At 50.8% G+C, this 17,548-nt stretch overlaps 1 protein-coding gene across 1 annotated transcript in view; it reads left to right on the top strand.

Moving 5' to 3' along the window:
* CDK5RAP1 (CDK5 regulatory subunit associated protein 1) overlaps positions 1-16,774 on the top strand; it is a 31,898-nt gene extending 15,124 nt beyond the window's left edge. Inside the window, 8 exon segments of the mRNA XM_048496407.1 lie at positions 1,988-2,108; positions 5,364-5,609; positions 6,748-6,845; positions 8,182-8,237; positions 9,725-9,855; positions 11,270-11,422; positions 12,810-12,950; positions 15,964-16,774. Coding sequence (XP_048352364.1) covers positions 1,988-2,108; positions 5,364-5,609; positions 6,748-6,845; positions 8,182-8,237; positions 9,725-9,855; positions 11,270-11,422; positions 12,810-12,950; positions 15,964-16,044 — 1,027 coding nt within the window. The 3' untranslated portion in view covers positions 16,045-16,774.
* Positions 16,775-17,548: the final 774 nt, after the last annotated feature.

Here is a 17,548-nt window from a genome sequence, read left to right as displayed (position 1 = left end):
CCAGTGCAGTGTAATGTAGAAGAAGAAGAAGAGTTTGGATTTATATCCCCCCTTTCTCTCCTGTAAGGAGACTCAAAGGGGCTTACAATCTCCTTGCCCTTCCCCCCTCACAACAAACACCCTGTGAGGTTAAGGTGGAGAATGAGAGAGAACTCCTGAAGAAGGCTTGTGACTAGCCCAAGGTCACCCAGCTGGCGTGTGTGGGGTGCCCAGGCTGAAATCTGAGATTCCCCAGATAAACTCCACAGCTCAGATGGTGAGCTTTGGGAATCAAAACCGGTTGGACCTCCAGGACCTTAGGAATACAGAGGTCTTAACCTCCTATGCCACTGCTGCTCCAGGTAGCAGGTGGTAGGAAGGTGGTGGGGAAATTCCTTTGTCTGAGATGCCGAGAGATGCTGCTGGTCAGAGTAGCCAATACTGACCTTGGTGGTCTGATTCAGTATCCATAGGCAAATATTTTCTATAGGGGAATGGCCATGGCTTCGCGGTGGACCATCTGGTTTGCATTTGGAAGGTCCCAAGTTCAGTCCCTGGAATCTCCAGTTAAAAAGATCCGATAGGAAGTGATAGGAGAGATCTGTGTCTTGAGACTTGGCAGAGGTGCTGCCGGCCTGGGTAGGCAACACTGACCTTGGTGGACCTGAGGTCTGATTCAGTGCAAGGCAGCCTCGGCCTGGATTAAATGAAATTCTTAGGAGGAGGCCGTGGCTCAGTGGAAGAGCCTTTGCTCTGCATGCAGGAGGCCCCAGGTTCTATTCTCGGTGTTTCCAGTTGGAAAGACCAGGCGGTGGGTGTTGTGAAACACTTGTGCCTGAGACACCGGCGAGCAGGAAACACTGAGCTGGACGAACCAAGGGTCTGATTCATAAGAACATAAGAACTAGCCTGCTGGATCAGACCAGAGTCCATCTAGTCCAGCACTCTGCTACTCGCAGTGGCCCACCAGGTGCCTTTCGGAGCTCACATAAGAACATAAGAACTAGCCAGCTGAATCAGACCAGAGTCCATCTAGTCCAGCACCGCTGCTACTGCATGAGAAGTGGCCCACCAGAGTGCCGCTGTCCGAGAGCTCACACATGGGAACATAAAGAACTAGCCAGCTGAATCCAGACCAGAGTCCATCCTAGTCCAGCACTCTCTGCTACTGTAGTGGCCCACCAGGTGCCTTCAGACTCACATAAGAACATAGAACTAGCCAGCTGAATCAGCAGACCAGAGTCCATCTAGTCCAGCACTCTGCTACTCGCAGTGACCCACCAGATGCCTTTGGGAGCTCACGTGCAGAATGTGAAAGCAATGGCCTTCTGCGGCTGTTGCTCCCGAGCACCTGGTCTGCTAAGGCATTTGCAATCTCAGATCAAGGAGGATCAAGATTGGTAGCCATAGATCAACTTCTCCTCCATCAATCTGTCCAAGCCCCTTTTAAAGCTATGCAGGTTAGTGGCCATCACCACCTCCCGTGGCAGCATATTCCAAACACCCATCACATTTTGCGTGAAGAAGTGTTTCCTTTTATTAGTCCTAATTCTTCCCCCCAGCATTTTCAATGGATGCCCCCTGGTTCTAGTATTGTGAGAAATTTCTCTCTGTCAACATTTTCTACCTCATGCATAATTTTATAGACTTCAATCATATCCCCCCCTCAGACGTCTCCTCTCCAAACTAAAGAGTCCCAAACGCTGCAGCCTCTCCTCATAGGGAAGGTGCTCAGTAGATAGCAGATTCCTGTGTTGGAGAAGGGTTCGTGGCTCAGTGGTCCAGCCTCTGTTTGGCATGCGGAACTTTTGAGGTTCAATCCCCAACATATCTAGTTAAGAGGGCCAGTGTTGTGAAAAACAGTGGCAAGCAGCTGCCAGTCAGAGCAGGAAACACTGAGCTGGACGGACGGAACCAGGGTCTGGTTCAGTCTGAGGCCACTTCATGTGTTCAGTTGAGCCTATCTGGCCCACACCTGATTCTCTCTTGTCCGTGATCCTTCCTGCAGGTCCATCATGCGTGGCTGTGATAACATGTGCAGCTATTGCATTGTGCCGTTCACCCGCGGACGTGAGCGGAGTCGGCCCGTTGCCTCTATCCTCCAGGAGGTACAGATGCTATCAGATCAGGTAACCCAACCCTTCTTCGTTTTTTCCCACCACCTATGGGTGGGCCTCTCTGGGGGGCTGGATGTTTGCAGAAGACCATTTAGAATCATAGGGTTGGAAGGGGCCATCCAGGTCATCTAGTCCAACCCCGCTGTTAGTCTGGGGTCAGCCTAGAGCATCCCAGACAAGTGTTGGTTCAGACACTGCTTGAAGACTGCCAGAGAGAAGGAGCTCACCACCTCAGATCAGCCCCGCAGGGCTTTTCACCCCTATTTTCGTAAGGAGACGGACGTCGAGGGTTAGCTGACTTCCCCATGGCCAGGTAGTGAGCCAGAGGTCAGGGCAACAGGTGAATCTGTACCTCTCCATCCTGGCAGAGTGCTCACGTGCAAATCTTTCGAACAGTTTGTGTACCTGTACAAGCATGTGTAGTCGACCCACGTGGTTTTAGGCGGCCTTCTCCTCCTGGGGGAGGACCCTCCTCCATCGGGGTTGTAGGCCCCCCCGCCGGGCTGCCTGCACTCCCTCCGGAAGTGTCCTGACCTGCCGCAGTTAAAGCAATCCCCCTGGGGCTGTCCCCTGGTGGTGGAGAGTGCTGCGGCGAGGAGGTTAGCTTGGTGAGCGGAGGATCCGATGTCCTGGCAAGCTTTAAGCATGTCGGCCAATTCAGGATTCTTGCCCAGGCCGGTAGTGATTGCTCTCACGGCACTCAGTGGGCGTTTTTCTTTAGCTTGGCATGAGGAGGCTCATTCTGAGCCTCTTAAGCTATCTACCTGCCTTTTGAGAGCTTCCTGAAGCCTGTTCACAAACTTGGCATAGGGCTCTTGGGGTTTTTGCGGATGGTGGAGAAACTCTGGGTTGGCTGGCCCGGCATTGGGGACTTTGATAAATGCCTTGTAGGCGCACTCAGAAGGCGGAGCCGTAAGGGTGGCCTCAGAGCAGGGTGTGACAATCTGATGCGTTGGGGTTGGCCAGCTTATGAAACACGTAAGCTGGCTGGCGCAATGTGTGAAGAGCGCGGAGGCGGCTCCCCTGCTGATGCATTGCTGGCGGAACTTCGCTTTCCCAGATCACAAATTGTGCAGGAGCTCAGGAGCATGCGAAAGGTGGTTTTCCAGTCGTCCGGAACCATTAGGTGATTCCTCGCGATTGCCTCCAGCATGCACTACTCTGCGTAGGGGCTAGTGATTCCTACGTCTACGCATGCGGCTTTGCGAACTCAGTGAGGATATTACTAGCTTAAAGAGGCGATGCTTTCGACAACCCGCCGAATAAGCGCCACCCCTCCCCCTCGGTATCTGTGAAATGGGCCGGAGGCACAATGCAAGAATCCTCGGCCCATCGTCTTCCGTCAGGGTTTCTTCTCTTTTGCAGATGAAGTGGCTATCATACGGCTCTGCGGAGTTTTGAAAACCAGCGCCATTAAATGGCGCTAGCCGGAGGTGCAGTGGCCGAGAAAATGAAGGCGGAGCAAAGAGGAGGAAGCGGCTGAGCAGCGAGAAGTTTGAAATGGCAGAAGAAGGAGCAAGGGGGGCAGAAGGAGGACAGGCGTCCAATTTAGTGGATAGAGAAAATTCCGGGGGTTGAAATTGAAGGTGAAAGATGCGAAGGGAGGAGGAAGTGACCTACAGCAAGGGAGCCATAGGTCTGCAGGCTGATGGCGACCATAACATTGTCTCCGACGTCAGTAGCAGTGACATCGGCGCGAGAGGCTCTGCAATCGCGAAGAGTCGCCCGATGTTTTCCCAGTCCTTAAGATTCAATGTCCCCCCTCTGGGTACCATGGACATTGAGCTTCAATCTCCTCAACCAATTTGCGCAGCTCCCTTCTCTTTACGGGGACCCTGCGCATTTCGCTAACGCTTTCAGCTCGTCAACGTGCTTGTCATAAGCCCTGCTTTTGCAAGCTCCCCATACTCACCGGTGTTCCGTCCGGACGAGAGAGTGTCCTAGGACGGCGATGTCTCTGGATGCGCCCGATCCATTGTAGGACGATAGCGATGCAACGGTGGTCCCTGGATCGCGCCCGATCCAGCTGGACTTCGGTATCGCGGCCCTTCCCCAGGAAGCTGACGGTGAGCAAGGGTGGAGGTTCCCAGGATTCCCGGGTTTCGGCACCAGCTTGTAGGCTCACCCACGTGGTCAGCGTAAGAACGAGGCGAGACGCCGGAGATAACATCTGGTGGAGGGATGCGCCAGCAGCCGGGGTAGCGCAGAGCTTCGTGGTTCCTAAGCGGAGTCTCGGCGATGCTGGTCTCCCTGGCACCTTTTATTTAATGATTCTAATGGGGGCGTGTAGAGGGGCGGGACGGGAGAGTCCGGGAGAGCGGGAGAGCGGGAGGGCGGGAGATCATCATGTGATGCATGATCTCACCTGGCTGCTACATGCGGAGAAGAGCGTAAGCGTCTGGGCCTAATCCTCACCTGGGGGCAGATCATTGTCCCTTTGTCTGGGACGCCCGGTGACTGAGCCAGATAGTTCATGACCCGTGACTCATACGGGGTTGAGGAGTGGGGGTGCGGTGCGACCAGAAGGCCGTAGGTCCGTTGGTGTTCCAACGTTCTACCACGGTGCTGCTGGGTCAGCAGTGCATCACTACAGCATGAACACATAGAAGTGTCCTGTGGCATGCTTGGGTCTGTGATGAACAGCAAACAGCAAGGATGATGGAGCGGAACATTATTTCAGAGGTTTTGCCGTTTGTTTGTTTTAGTGGCGCCTGCTCTTATTTCTTTTGTGCCACCTGTTCCTTCCGGTTCCTTGACTTCTTTTGCAGAGAGTTTTTGATGCCTTTCAGATGCTTGGATTCCTGAAACCTAGTGAGCAAAGTGCTGATCCCACTATGTGCAATTGTCTTTTGTCTGCCGCCTGAGCTGTGGAGGCTTATCTGGGGAATTCAGATTAGCCTGTGCAGTCCCACACATGCCAGCTGGGTGACCTTGGGCTAGTCACAGCTCTTTTGAGCTCTCTCAGCCCCACCTACCTCACAGGGTGTTTGTTGTGAGGGGGGAAGGGCAAGGAGATTGTCAGGCCCTTTGAGTCTCCTGCAAGAGAGAAAGGGGGGGATATAAATCCAAACTCCTCCTCCTCCTCCTCCTCCTCCTCCTCCTCCTCCTCCTCCTCCTTCTTCTTCTTCTTCTTCTTCCCCCCAAAACGGCTTCCAGTTCACTGGCAACACTGGTCCCCTCCCTTTCGTCCCTTCCCCATCCAGCAGTGCTTAATTTCCTTGAACTGTCTCGCTCTTGTCTAACTGACTGACCTCTTTCTTGTTGCAGGGTGTGAAGGAGGTGACCCTCTTGGGGCAGAATGTCAACAGCTACCGAGACACCTCTGAAGTCCAGTTCTCCCCTCGGCCGATGCCTTGCCGCGCCTGAGCAGCGGCTTCCAGCACCCAGCTCCTAGCAAACCCAAGCCAGGGTGGTTGCCTGCGGCTGCGACCCCTCTTGGACCGGGTGTCCTTGGTCGACCCTGAAATGAGGATCCGCTTCACTTCCCCGCACCCCAAAGACTTCCCAGATGAGGTGGGTGTGGCCCAGGGCCAGCTGGCCAGGGATCAACAATTTTGGTATGAATCATTCCCCAGCGGTTTGGGCCCCATGACATCTCTCTCTGAGCTCTCTCAGCCCCACCTACCTCACAGGGTGTTTGCTGTGAGGGAGAAAGGGAAAGGAGTTTGTAAACCCCGGGAAAAGATAAAAGCCTCCAGGATAGAAGGAGATTGTATAATGAAAAATTGTATAAAAATATATGATGAAAGGAAAGGAAAAATGTTAGGAGTTTTATATAAATACATGATAGAAGATCAAGAATTTATGGTAAGAGCTGTAATGGAAAAATGGCAACAAGATGGGGTAAAAGACACAGATTTTATAAAACAAATAATAGACAATATAAATAAGATAAAAATAGAGAAATATGCAGAATTGGAGAAGAAATATTAAAATGGTATAGAACACCGAAACAGTTGGCATATATGATAGAGGGACTCAGCCCGAAATGTTGGCATTGTGGGGATAAAAATTCAATTTATATCCATATGTGGTTAGAATGTCCAGAGGTAAAACACCTGTGGGAAAATGTTACAATGTATTTGGAAAAATACGTGAAAGTAAAAATAAAGATAAATATAGATCTATTATTTATAGGCATACTGGATTATACAATAATAGAACAAAGAAAGAGAATGCTTTTTAAACTTATGATTAGAGCGGCCCACGCAGTAATAGCATTAGGGTGGAAGGACAAAAGAATCTGGACAATACAGAAATGGTTGGAATATATATGGGAACAAAGACAATTGGAAATTTTTGACATAATGTCAAGAGACCAAATATGGCAAGAAAAACAAAAAGATATGAAGTGGATCTGGACTGAATTCAAAGACTGGTTAAACAAAATTGGAATCACAGAAGAAAACTGGAAAAGAAGATTAGAAAGAATGGACCTGCTGCTGCACATTTAAAGAAGAAAAGAAGAAGGGGAGAAAAGGGGGTAAAAGGATATGGAGGATGAAATATAAAGATGTATAATATAAATCTGTAACAATCCAAAATATCAATAAAAATTTTTTTTAAGGAGTTTGTAAACCCCTTTGGATCTCCTTGCAGGAGAGAAAGGGGGGGGTATAAATCCAACTCTTCTTCTTCTTCTCCCCGGCAGGTCTTCCATCTTATGCGGGAAAGGCTGAACCTGTGCAAGCAAATCCACCTCCCAGCTCAGAGTGGCAGCACAGGCGTCCTGGAGGCCATGCGGAGGGGGTGAGTGAGAGGCAGAACCAGCAGGTTGTAGTGGCTAGGAGTGGCAGACTCTTATCTAGAGAACAAGGTTTGTTTGCCCACTCCTATACGTGAGCACTGGACTCTAATCTGTGTGGTGTTGTGGTTAAGAGCGGCATTCTCTAATCTGGAGAACCAGGTTTAATTCCCCACTCCTCCACGTGAGCGGCAAACTCTTATCTGGTGAACTGGATTTGATTCCCAGCTCCACCCCATGAAGCCTGTTGGGTGACCCTGGGCTAGTCACAGTTCTCTCCGAACTCTCTCAGCCCCTTCCTACCTAACAAGGTGTCTGTTGTGGGGAGGGGAAGGGAAGGAGTTTGTAAGTCGCTTTGAGACTCCTTGCGGTTGAGCAAAGCAAGATATAAATCTAAAGTCCTTTTTCTTCTTCTCTGGAGAAATGGGTCTGCTTTCCCGCTCCTCCTGACCTTGGGCCAGCCACAGTTCTCTCAGGACTCTTTCAGCCCCACCTGCCTCACAAGGTGTCTGATGTAGTGAGAGGAAGGGAAAGAAATGTGTATGCCCCTTTGAGATTTCTTGCAGTTAGGGAAAGTGGATTATAAATCCGGACTCTTCTTCTTGAACGCCATGGTGGGATCCAGGCTGCCTTGTTTTTTGTTGGGTGGGGGGTGTTAATCAAGTAAAGGGATACAAACATTCTCAAGTTCTAAGAAGGTGGAACTATTCCATACCTTAACGTTGCTCCATTTTTGTGTATTTATTTCATGCAAAACGTGTAGCCACCAATCCTGTAGAACCAGTGCAGTGTAATGTAGAAGAAGAAGAAGAGTTTGGATTTATATCCCCCCCTTCTCTCCTGTAAGGAGACTCAAAGGGGCTTACAATCTCCTTGCCCTTCCCCCCTCACAACAAACACCCTGTGAGGTAGGTGGGGCTGAGAGAGCTCCGAGAAGCTGTGATTAGCCCAAGGTCACCCAGCTGGCGTGTGTGGGAGTGCCCAGGCTAATCTGAATTCCCCAGAGAAGCCTCCGCAGCTCAGGCGGCAGAGCGGGGAATCAAACCCGGTTCCTCCAGATTAGATACACGAGCTCTTAACCTCCTACGCCACTGCTGCTCCCAGAGATCTGAGATCGAATGTACAGAGATCTGAGATCGAATCCGTGCTGCCCCGGGTGACATTTGCCCAGTCTCACTGCCCTCCTCCTTGCCTTCCTCACAGGGTCAGGTGGAAATAAAATGGGAAAGGGGCAACCATGTCCTAAGCTGATTGGAGGACGGGAGGGATGAAAAATGGACTGGGAAGGTATTTTGAAGTGTTCCGATTTCTGCCTTGCACACCTCTGCTTTCTCCTTGCAGGTACTCCCGAGAGGCGTACCTGGAGTTAGTGCACCACATCCGAGACTGCCTGCCAGGTAGGCTTCCTCTCTGCTCCCTGTTGGACCGCATTTTTAACAGACAGAACGCGCAGAGCTGAGGCTTTTTCGCAAAGGAGCATCAAAGATTAAAGGCTTTGGGCCTCTCTTTGTGCCGGTTGGGAAAAGGGTCTTGATGGAAGTTTCTAGGAAGGAGCTTCCGAGCAGGGTGGTATCTTTATCTGTTCTTCCGGGCTTTTCCTGAGACAAAAGCCATGATCATTCTTAGCCATATATACTCTGGATCGGTTGCTCCCTCGCACACCTCTCTGAGGTCAACCTTGTGAATTTGGGGCCTAGCCAGGAAGACGGCGGCATCCCATAACCAAACCCGGCAGTGGGCATAATTGTCAGCCCTGTGCTGACCTCTGAAACTCTTTTTCTGGGGCTGGAAACTCAGGCACTGTCTGGGATCTTGGCCTGTAGATCTGTCTGATGGCAGTTTCTCTGCAGGATCTCAGTAGGCGACCCTATGAAAAGGGGAACCTTTGAGCGGATTTGCTTCCAGGGACTGGGCCCAGATTGTCGAAGGCTTTTTCACGGCCAGAATCATAGAGTTGGAAGAGACCAGAAGGGCCATCAAGTCCAACCTCCCTGCCATGCAGGAACTCACAATCAAAGCACCCCCAACAGATGGCCACCTGCTTAAAACCCTCCAGACTCCACCACACTGCTGTGTTTGTTTGTTGTGAGGGGGGAAGGGCAAGGAGATTGTCAGCCCCTTTGAGTCTCCTACAGGAGAGAAAGGGGGGATATAAATCCAAACTCCTCCTCCTCCTCCTCCTCCTCCTCTTCTTCTTCTTTTGTCAGAAAGTTCTTCCTAATGTTTAGGTGGAGTCTCTTTTCCTGCACCTTGAACCCATTACTGCTGGTCCTAGTCTCTGGAGCTGCAGAAAACAAGCTTGCTCCCTCTTCAACATGACATCCATCCCTTCAAATATCTAAGCATGGCTATCAGGTCACCTCTTAACCTTCTCTTCACCAGACTAAACATCCCCAGCTCCCTAAGCCTCTCTTTGTAGGGCATGGATTCCAGACCTTTTTACCATTTTGGTAGCCCTCCTCTGGACCCATTCCAGCTTGTCAATGTCCTTCTTGAATTGTGGTGCCCAGAACTAAACACAGTACTCTAGGTGAGGTCTGACCAATGCAGAGTAGAGAGGTACAATTACTTCCCTCGATCTAGACACTATATTGACTGTTCAGAATCAACTGACTGTTCTGGGTTTTCCGAGCTGTGTGGCCGTGGTCCGGTAGCTTTTACTCCTGTCATTTTGCCTGTATGCCAGATCATGGCCACACAGCCCAGAAAAGCCATGGAGCCAGGATTTTTCTGCATGCACAGTGGCCACAAAGGAACACAGAAACGTGTCTCGGAGAAAAGACCACGATCCACTCCTTTGGCTTCTCACAGAGAGTTCTTCAGCGCCTCCCTCCCTTCCCCTGGTGAGTGCCCCTGTTGAGCTTTCTCTTTGGGTCTCTGGCAGGGGTCAGCCTCAGCAGCGACTTCATTGCCGGCTTCTCCGGGGAGACGGAAGACGACCACCAGCAGACAGTCTCCCTCCTGCGCCAGGTGCGCTACAATGGAGCCTTCATCTTTGCCTACAGCATGCGGCAGGTGAGAGCACGATCCTGGTGACGGCAAATGGGACAAAAGGCCCAGCTGTCGGTGTTTCTCAGCCACAAAACTGGCTATCCTGATCTGAGTCACTGGTGCCGAAAAACACTCGTCCACCAGACGTGAGCAGGGGAGTTTGCTCGGCTCTTTTTTACAGTTTTGTTACTAATTCCCAGAGGGGCTTTTGTTATTGGGTTGCTGCACCTGGTTTTGTTTCAGTATTCTTGGAGAGCCAGTGTGGCGTAGTGGTTAAGAGCAGGTTGATTCTGATCTGGAGAACCGGGCTTCATTCCCCACTCCTCCACCTGAGTGACGGGGGCTTATCTGGTGAACCAGATGTGTTTGCACACTCCTACATTCCTGCTGGGTGATCTTGGGCTAGTCACAGCTCTCTCTGAACTCTCTCAGCCCCACCTGCCTCACAAGGTGTCTGTTGTGGGGAGAGGAAGGGAAAGGAGCTTGTAAGCCACCTTGAGTCTCCTTACAGGAGAGAAAGGGGGGATATAAATCCAAACTCTTCTTTTCTTCTACTACTACTAATACTGGTTTTTGGCCTTCATAATCTGTTTCATTGGAAGATACTCTTCCTTCTCCAGCAGTGGCATAGGAGGTTAAGAGCTCGTGTATCTAATCTGGAGGAACCGGGCTTGATTCCCAGCTCTGCCGCCTGAGCTGTGGAGGCTTATCTGGGGAATTCAGATTAGCCTGTACACTCCCACACACGCCAGCTGGGTGACCTTGGGCTAGTCACAGCTTCTCGGAGCTCTCTCAGCCCCACCCACCTCTGGGTGTTTGTTGTGAGGGGGGAAGGGCAAGAGAGATTGTCATTGCCCCTTTGAGTCTCCTGCAGGAGAGAAAGGGGGGGATATAAATCCAAACTCCTCCCTCCTCCTCCTCTTTTCCTCCCTCTCCTCCTCTTCCTCTTCCTCTTCCTCCTCTCCTTCTCCTTCTTCTTCTTCTTCTTCTTCTTCTTCTTCTTCTTCTTCTTCTTCTTCTTCTTCTTCTTCTTCTTCTTCTTCTTCTTCTTCTTCTTCTTCTTCTTCTTCTTCTTCTTCTTCTTCTTCTTCTTCTTCTTCTTCTTCTTCTTCTTCTTCTTCTTCTTCATGGTTTCCAATTCAAATCACACAAAACTCTGTAGTATTCCCCTAGGGACGCCCAAATTTCAGTCTGCTAGCATAAAGCCCCTCCCCCCCTCCGTTTCACCATCATTCCTGTCTGGAATGGAATGGAAAAGTGAGATTGGTTACATGTGCAGAAAGGACTTGAGCATGTGCAACATCAGATGTTTTTATGTATTCTGGTCGTGCCAAAGATGTGCAGTCTAATCCGGAAAGTGCGGTGGATGGGGGGGAGGGGGGCAGACCTCTTTGGGGGTATGCTTTTGTCTTTCATTCATGTGCCTTTGCCCCCCTAGAAAACCCGGGCGTTCCACCGGCTGCAGGACGACGTGCCACAGGAAGTGAAGCTGCAGCGGGTGAAGGAACTGATGGCCGTGTTCCGGGAGGAGGCTGCCCAGGCCAACGCGGCGGCTGCTGTGGGTCGTGCCCAAGTGGTCCTAGTGGAGGGGGTGAGTGTCACATCGAGCATAGCTCAGTGCTGCCTGGCTCTGAGCAGCAGCGGCTCTCTGCGATCCCGGGCCGAGAAAGCTCTTCTGCAGCACCTGATATCCTGTGCTGGGAGCTGCCAAAGACCGAACTGGGTAGGTGGGTGGGTGTGTGTGGGTGTGTGTGTGTGGGGAGAGAGAGAGAGAGAGAGAGAGAGAGAGAGAGAGAGAGAGTAACAGAGTTCAGAGAGACTGGGCTTCTTGCATAAAGGCCTTATTGGAGATGCATGGGGCTCAGGCAACATAGAGGACATAGAGCATCAACAGGATCTTGTGATAAAACCAGACTTTAAGACAGCGCCGAAAGATATCTATATCCTGGCCCCAGCCTCCTATCTTTCAAGAGCCAGCGTGGTGTAGTGGTTAAGAACGGGTGGACTCTTATCTGGAGAACTGGGTTTGACTCCCCACTCCTCCACCTGAGCGGCAGAGGCTTATCTGGGGAACCAGGTGTCTTTCCGCACTCCTACATTCCTTCTGGGTGACCTGGGGCTAGTCACAGTTCTCTCAGAACTCTCTCAGCCCCGCCTGCCTCACAAGGTGTCTGTTGTGGGGAGAGGAACAGGAGCTTGTCAGCCACCTTGAGTCTCCTTACAGGAGAGAAAAGTGTGATATAAATCCAAACTTTCTTCTTCAACCCTGGAAATTAGCAAGCTGAGGAGAGCTTTTACGCTTACCTTACCCTCTGCTGAACTGGAAGGTAGATTCAACAAAATCCCCCATGCAGAAAGACTCTGCCTGTGCTTGCAATGTGAAGTAGAGTCCCCAGAACACATTTTTTTTAACTTCGCTTTTTAACATAGAGACAAATTCAGGACCCTTTGCCCCCACGTTAGATAAATTTATAGATTGCTAGATAAGATGCCATTAGAGAAACTTTTGATGAGTATACCTCAGCCTCGTTGAACATGGCTACGTTTTGTGTGCATGTCGCTAAAACCCGTAGCAAGCAAACCAAGAAATGTTAAGGTAATGACCCTAAATACTTTTATTCTATTTTTTCTGTGTGTAGTATTTAAAGTATCAGCTTTGTACACACTTATTTTATCTTATCTTAGTCAAACTTTTCAATGATGTGTTTTTCAGGATTTTATTTATCTTATGATTAATATTTTAATGGTCTAGAACAGGGGTGTCAAACCCGCGGCCTTCCAGATGTTCATGAACTACAATTCCCATCAGTCCCTCCCAACATGAGCATTGGCTATACTGGCAAGGGCTGATGGGAATTGTGATTCATGAACATCTGGAGGGCTGCAAGTTTGACATCTGTGGTCTGGGGCCATAATAGTAATCAACTTAGCCCAGAATGACACCAAATATCCTCCACTGTCCCCTCTTGCTCTTCCAGCCCAGCCGGCGGTCCCCTTTGGATCTGTGCGGCAGGAATGACGGCAACATCAAGGTGATCTTCCCTGACGTAGAGATGGACGACGGCTCTGGGCTTGGAGCTACAGTGAAGGCTAAGCCGGGCGACTACGTCTTGGTGAAGGTGATTTGCCCTGTAGTCAGAGGTGGGATCCAGCAGGTTCTCACAGGTTCCCGAGAGTAGGTTACTAATTATTTGTGTGTGCCGAGATTGGCGATTTTGCCACATGATTTTGGCCTTAGTTACGCCCCTCCTCTCAGCAGTAGCGCGCAGAACTGGAAGCAGTCTAGCAGGAGGTGCACTGGCGTGCGTGGCAGCCTGTGCCTGTGTCCATTCGTTTCCTTGCCACAGCCCCGCCCAGCAATGCCCCGCCCCCGGAATGCCCGGTCACGCCCCCGTCATGCCCCACCCAGTCCCATTAGCGCTACGCCACTGTTTGAATCCCACCACCAGGGGAACCTGTTACTAAAATTTTTGGATCCCACCACTGCCTGTAGTTCTTTATTCATGGTACCAGGATCCTTGCCTAGAGATTGATTTGTACTGTGCCTGGTGGGATGTGACCAGTGCAGGGTGAAGCCGGACTGTTCTTTCCTGAGATCCTAACAAGACTCATTGAATTCAGATAATGGGGTTTCTACTCCCCTCTGTACTGACCAGGCCTGATCTGGAGAGCTGGTTTTAGTTCCGGCCAGCACATTGTTTGTCGGTCAACTAGAACATGTCCAAAGGAGGCCGGCCAGGGTAGCAGGAAGCCTCCTGAGCAAAGAGTGAGATAATTTTAAAAAATAAAACAAAGCTTCAAAGAATTCAAAAATAGTAACAACTGGGCCCGTTGAGTCTGGAGAAGAGAAGGCTAAAAGGGGACCTGGTCGCTCTCTTCAAATATCTGAAAGGTTGAGTCACCTTACAGTTGAGAAAAGCAAGGTATAAATCCAAAATCCTTTTCCTTCTTATCTGGAGATCTGGGTTTCTTTCCCCACTCCCCCACATGAAGCCTGCTAGGTGACGTTGGTCTAGTCACAGTTCTCTGTCAGCCCCCTACACACCTCACAAAGTGTCTGTTTTGGGGAGAGGAAGGGAAAGGAGTTTGCAAGGCCCTTTGAGACTCCTGGCAGTTGGGAAAAGTGGGGTGTAATTCCAAACTGTTGTTTTTCTTCTTGGAATGGTGGAGTAGGGATTTGAACCGGAGTTCCCAGTCCAGCACTTTAAGCCCTACTCCACAAAGACTCTAGGCCAGTGGTGGCGAACCTTTGGCACTCCAGATGTTATGGACTACAACTCCCATCAGCCCCTGAATTGGCCATGCTCGCAGGGGCTGATGGGAATTGTAGTCCATAACATCTGCAGTGCCAAAGGTTCGCCACCATGGCTCTAGGCTGTACATACATCCCCCCCCCCCTCTCTCTCTCTCTCTCTCTCTCTCTCTCTCTCTCTCTCTCACACACACACACACCTCTCTCTCTCACACACACCTCTCTCTCACACACACACACACCTCTCTCTCTCTCACACACACCTCTCTCTCACACACACACACACATCTCTCTCTCTCACACACACACACACCTCTCTCTCTCACACACACACACATCTCTCTCTCTCTCACACACACACACACACACACACACACACACACACGCGCGCGCGCGCACAAGCCCCCAGGAATCATCCTTGATGATACAGCTGGGATGTAGGTCAGCATTTACTCCAATAAAACATATTTGGAAGAATATGCAGGTGGACTTCTCTTTCTCTCTGGCTACAAACAACACCCACACTTAAGGACAGGAAGTAATTTGCATAATGTATCTGCGCATTGCCTGCAGTGCCGTGCGCAGGGGTTGGAGTGGGTTGAACTTCTTGGAAGCTCTGATCCCCCAGAGCAGCTGGAGCTGAGTACGGCATTTTAAAAAAGTGACCCACAAACAGTCCTCTGGCAATCCTCTGTGTACCTGCCAATTTCTGTGTTTGCTTCTGCACAAATAACTCCTGGGGGGAAGCTATCTTGGAGTAATGGTGGGTTTGTCTGCCTTCAGACAGGAACCTTGGGACTTGGGAGAGAAGGGGAGGGGAGAACATGCCATCAGGGGTGTAACAAGGCAAACTGTAGCCCTGGACAAAACCTGAGTTGGATGCCCCCCACCCCCCCATGGGCGGCCACTCCACCATGACCAAATTTGTTTTGTACCAGGACATTGGTGCCTGCAGGGAATGCATTTTTAGACATATCAGCACAAAAATTTCAGCGCATCATCAGGAGACTGTTCTTATACTACCCCCCAAGTTTGGTGCAGTTTGGTTCAGTGGGCCCAAATTTATGGACCATCAAAGGGGGTGCCCCATTCCCCATTCTTTGCTAAGGAGATGGGGGCTACCCTTTTGAGGGTCTAATAACTTTGGACCCCCTGAACCAAACTGCACCAAACTTGGGGGGTGCCATCATGACAGTCTCCAGATGATACCCTGTAATCTTGGTGCTGATACGTGCAAAAATACACCCCCTGCAGAAACATCCCAGAAATTTACCCAAGAATCTTTGTTCTGCATTGAGTTTTCTGCATTGCTGTCAATGGGGGTTGCAGGCGGGGGAGGGGGGGGCACATTTCTGAAGGCACAGTCTCAAAACTTTCATGGTCTCATCAGGAACTTCCCTAATGATACCCCTCAGGTTTGGTGCAGTTTGGTTCAGGGGGCCCAAAGTTATGGACCCTCACAACTGTAGCCCCCATCTCCTATTAGCTCCCATTGGAAACAATGGGAGGATGGGGGCACCCCCTTTGAGAGTCCATAACTTTGGACTCCCTGAACCAAACCTCACCAAACTTGGGGGGTAGCATAGGGACAGTCTCCTGATGATACGCTGAAAATTTGGTGCCGCTAGCCTAAAAACTACGCCCCCTGCCTAACCCTGCCTAACCCTAACCCCTGCAGGCCACAAATGGAAAACCACTAAAAATACCCAAAAATGAACCCTGCATTTTGATGCCCCCCACAAGGTGGTGCCCTGGGCAGCTGCCCACCTTGCCCAATGGGCATTACGCCCCTGCATGCCATGAAACCGATTCTTTCTTGTAGAGCCATTCCTGCAGCTGGATCCCTGACCATCTCTTTGTGCCATTGCGTCTCTCCTCAGATCTCCTCTGCGAGCTCCCAGACGCTGAAGGGCCTCCCCCTCCGTCGAACCAGCCTGAGAGAATCCGCAGCTTTTTGCTGAGGCTGAGCTGAAGCCGGTCCGGAGGGAACAAAGAACGCCGGGGTGTGGAGGCCAGCCAGAACTTCCTGGGCCCCTGAAGCACCTACTGCTGAGCATCTACTGCCAGTGCAGCTCCGCTCTGCTGTCTTGTGGGTCGGTCGTCTCGTAGCCTTCAGCACCTCCTGCCTGGCCACTTCATTGTTTACTGCAGGTTTAATAATGTGCACTATTCAGACTGATGCAGCCTGGTTGTGGGTCACCAGGGGCTACTTGGAGGCAGCAGAAAAAGGGGGAGAGACCTGAGGAAAAGGGGTAGACAGGAAGTACTTCATTGGGCCAGGAAGTAATTCACTGGCTGTTTGTGAAAGGCAATACTAAGTCTATTTAAGTGGAGTTACACCCTTCCAAGTTCACTGACTTTAGTGGACTTACAAGCACGTAATTCTGCTTAGAATTCTACTGCTCATGTCCTGCTCCTTCGTTCCTGGTTCTTTCCTTCTTTAGCTTTCTTACAGTAGCCTGAATATTGTGCCCCTTCCTGTTTGCGGTTTGAACCCCTGGATGCTTTTCCATTGATTTAACGGAGCGCAAGCTCTTGTCGGAGGATTGGGGCCACACAGAACCTGAACAATGGTCCCCACAGAGCATCTTTGCCCGGGCATGTAGTACTTCTCTGTCTAGCCGGGAGGATGTTGGGTACAGTGTGTGTAGACAGAAAGAGGAGCAACTAATAAACTGAGTATTTGGGTGAGGTTTGTGTTTGGCTTCTGCCTCCACCTATTGTACTGCAACGCAGAAGAAGAAGAGGAGGAGGGGTATTCTGGACCTTTGAAGCACGCCCCCCCAGCCCTGGAAGGTGCTGCTTCTCCCCAGTGGTGGGATCCAAAAATTTTAGTAACAGGTTCCCATGGTGGTGGGATTCAAACTGTGGTGTAGCGCCAGTGGGGCTGGACGGGGCACAACAGGGGCGTGGCCAGGCATTCCAGGGGTGGGGCATTCCTGGGCGGGGCTGTGGCAAGGATGCAGCCGCTGCGCCGGTCCTTGGGCGGGAAACGAATGCACGCAGGCGCAGGCTGCCACACACGCCGGTGCACCTCCTGCTAGACTGCTTCAAGTTCTGCGCGCTACTGCTGAGAGGAGGGGCGTAGCTGAGGCAAAAATCACGTGGCAAAATCACCCATTAGTAACCCCCTCTCGGCACATGCAAATAATGAGTAACCTACTCTCGGGAACCTGTGAGAACCTGCTGGATCCCACCTCTGCTTCTCCCCTTCTGTCTTAGAAGCAATTTCTAGACCTGCCTGCTTTTAAGTCTAAGGCCTAGAGCTTGGCTTGGAAAGAGCCTGACTTCCTTGCAACCTCAGCCTGCATTCTGTACTTGTATGGAGAATAGTAGGGTCGTAGATACTGCACTGTCCTGCAGCAAATACACATGAGCGCTGCCTTATACTCAAGTCCAGAAACATAGAGTGGGAAGGGACTGTTACCATACCACCCTGGCGTAGCGGTGGGAGTGCTTATTCAC

This window comes from Sphaerodactylus townsendi, linkage group LG05 (assembly GCF_021028975.2).
Source record: "Sphaerodactylus townsendi isolate TG3544 linkage group LG05, MPM_Stown_v2.3, whole genome shotgun sequence".
Classification (NCBI taxonomy): Eukaryota; Metazoa; Chordata; class Lepidosauria; order Squamata; family Sphaerodactylidae; genus Sphaerodactylus; species Sphaerodactylus townsendi.
The sequence above is the reverse complement of the archived record's forward strand: the minus strand, read 5'-3'. Positions and strand labels throughout refer to the sequence as shown.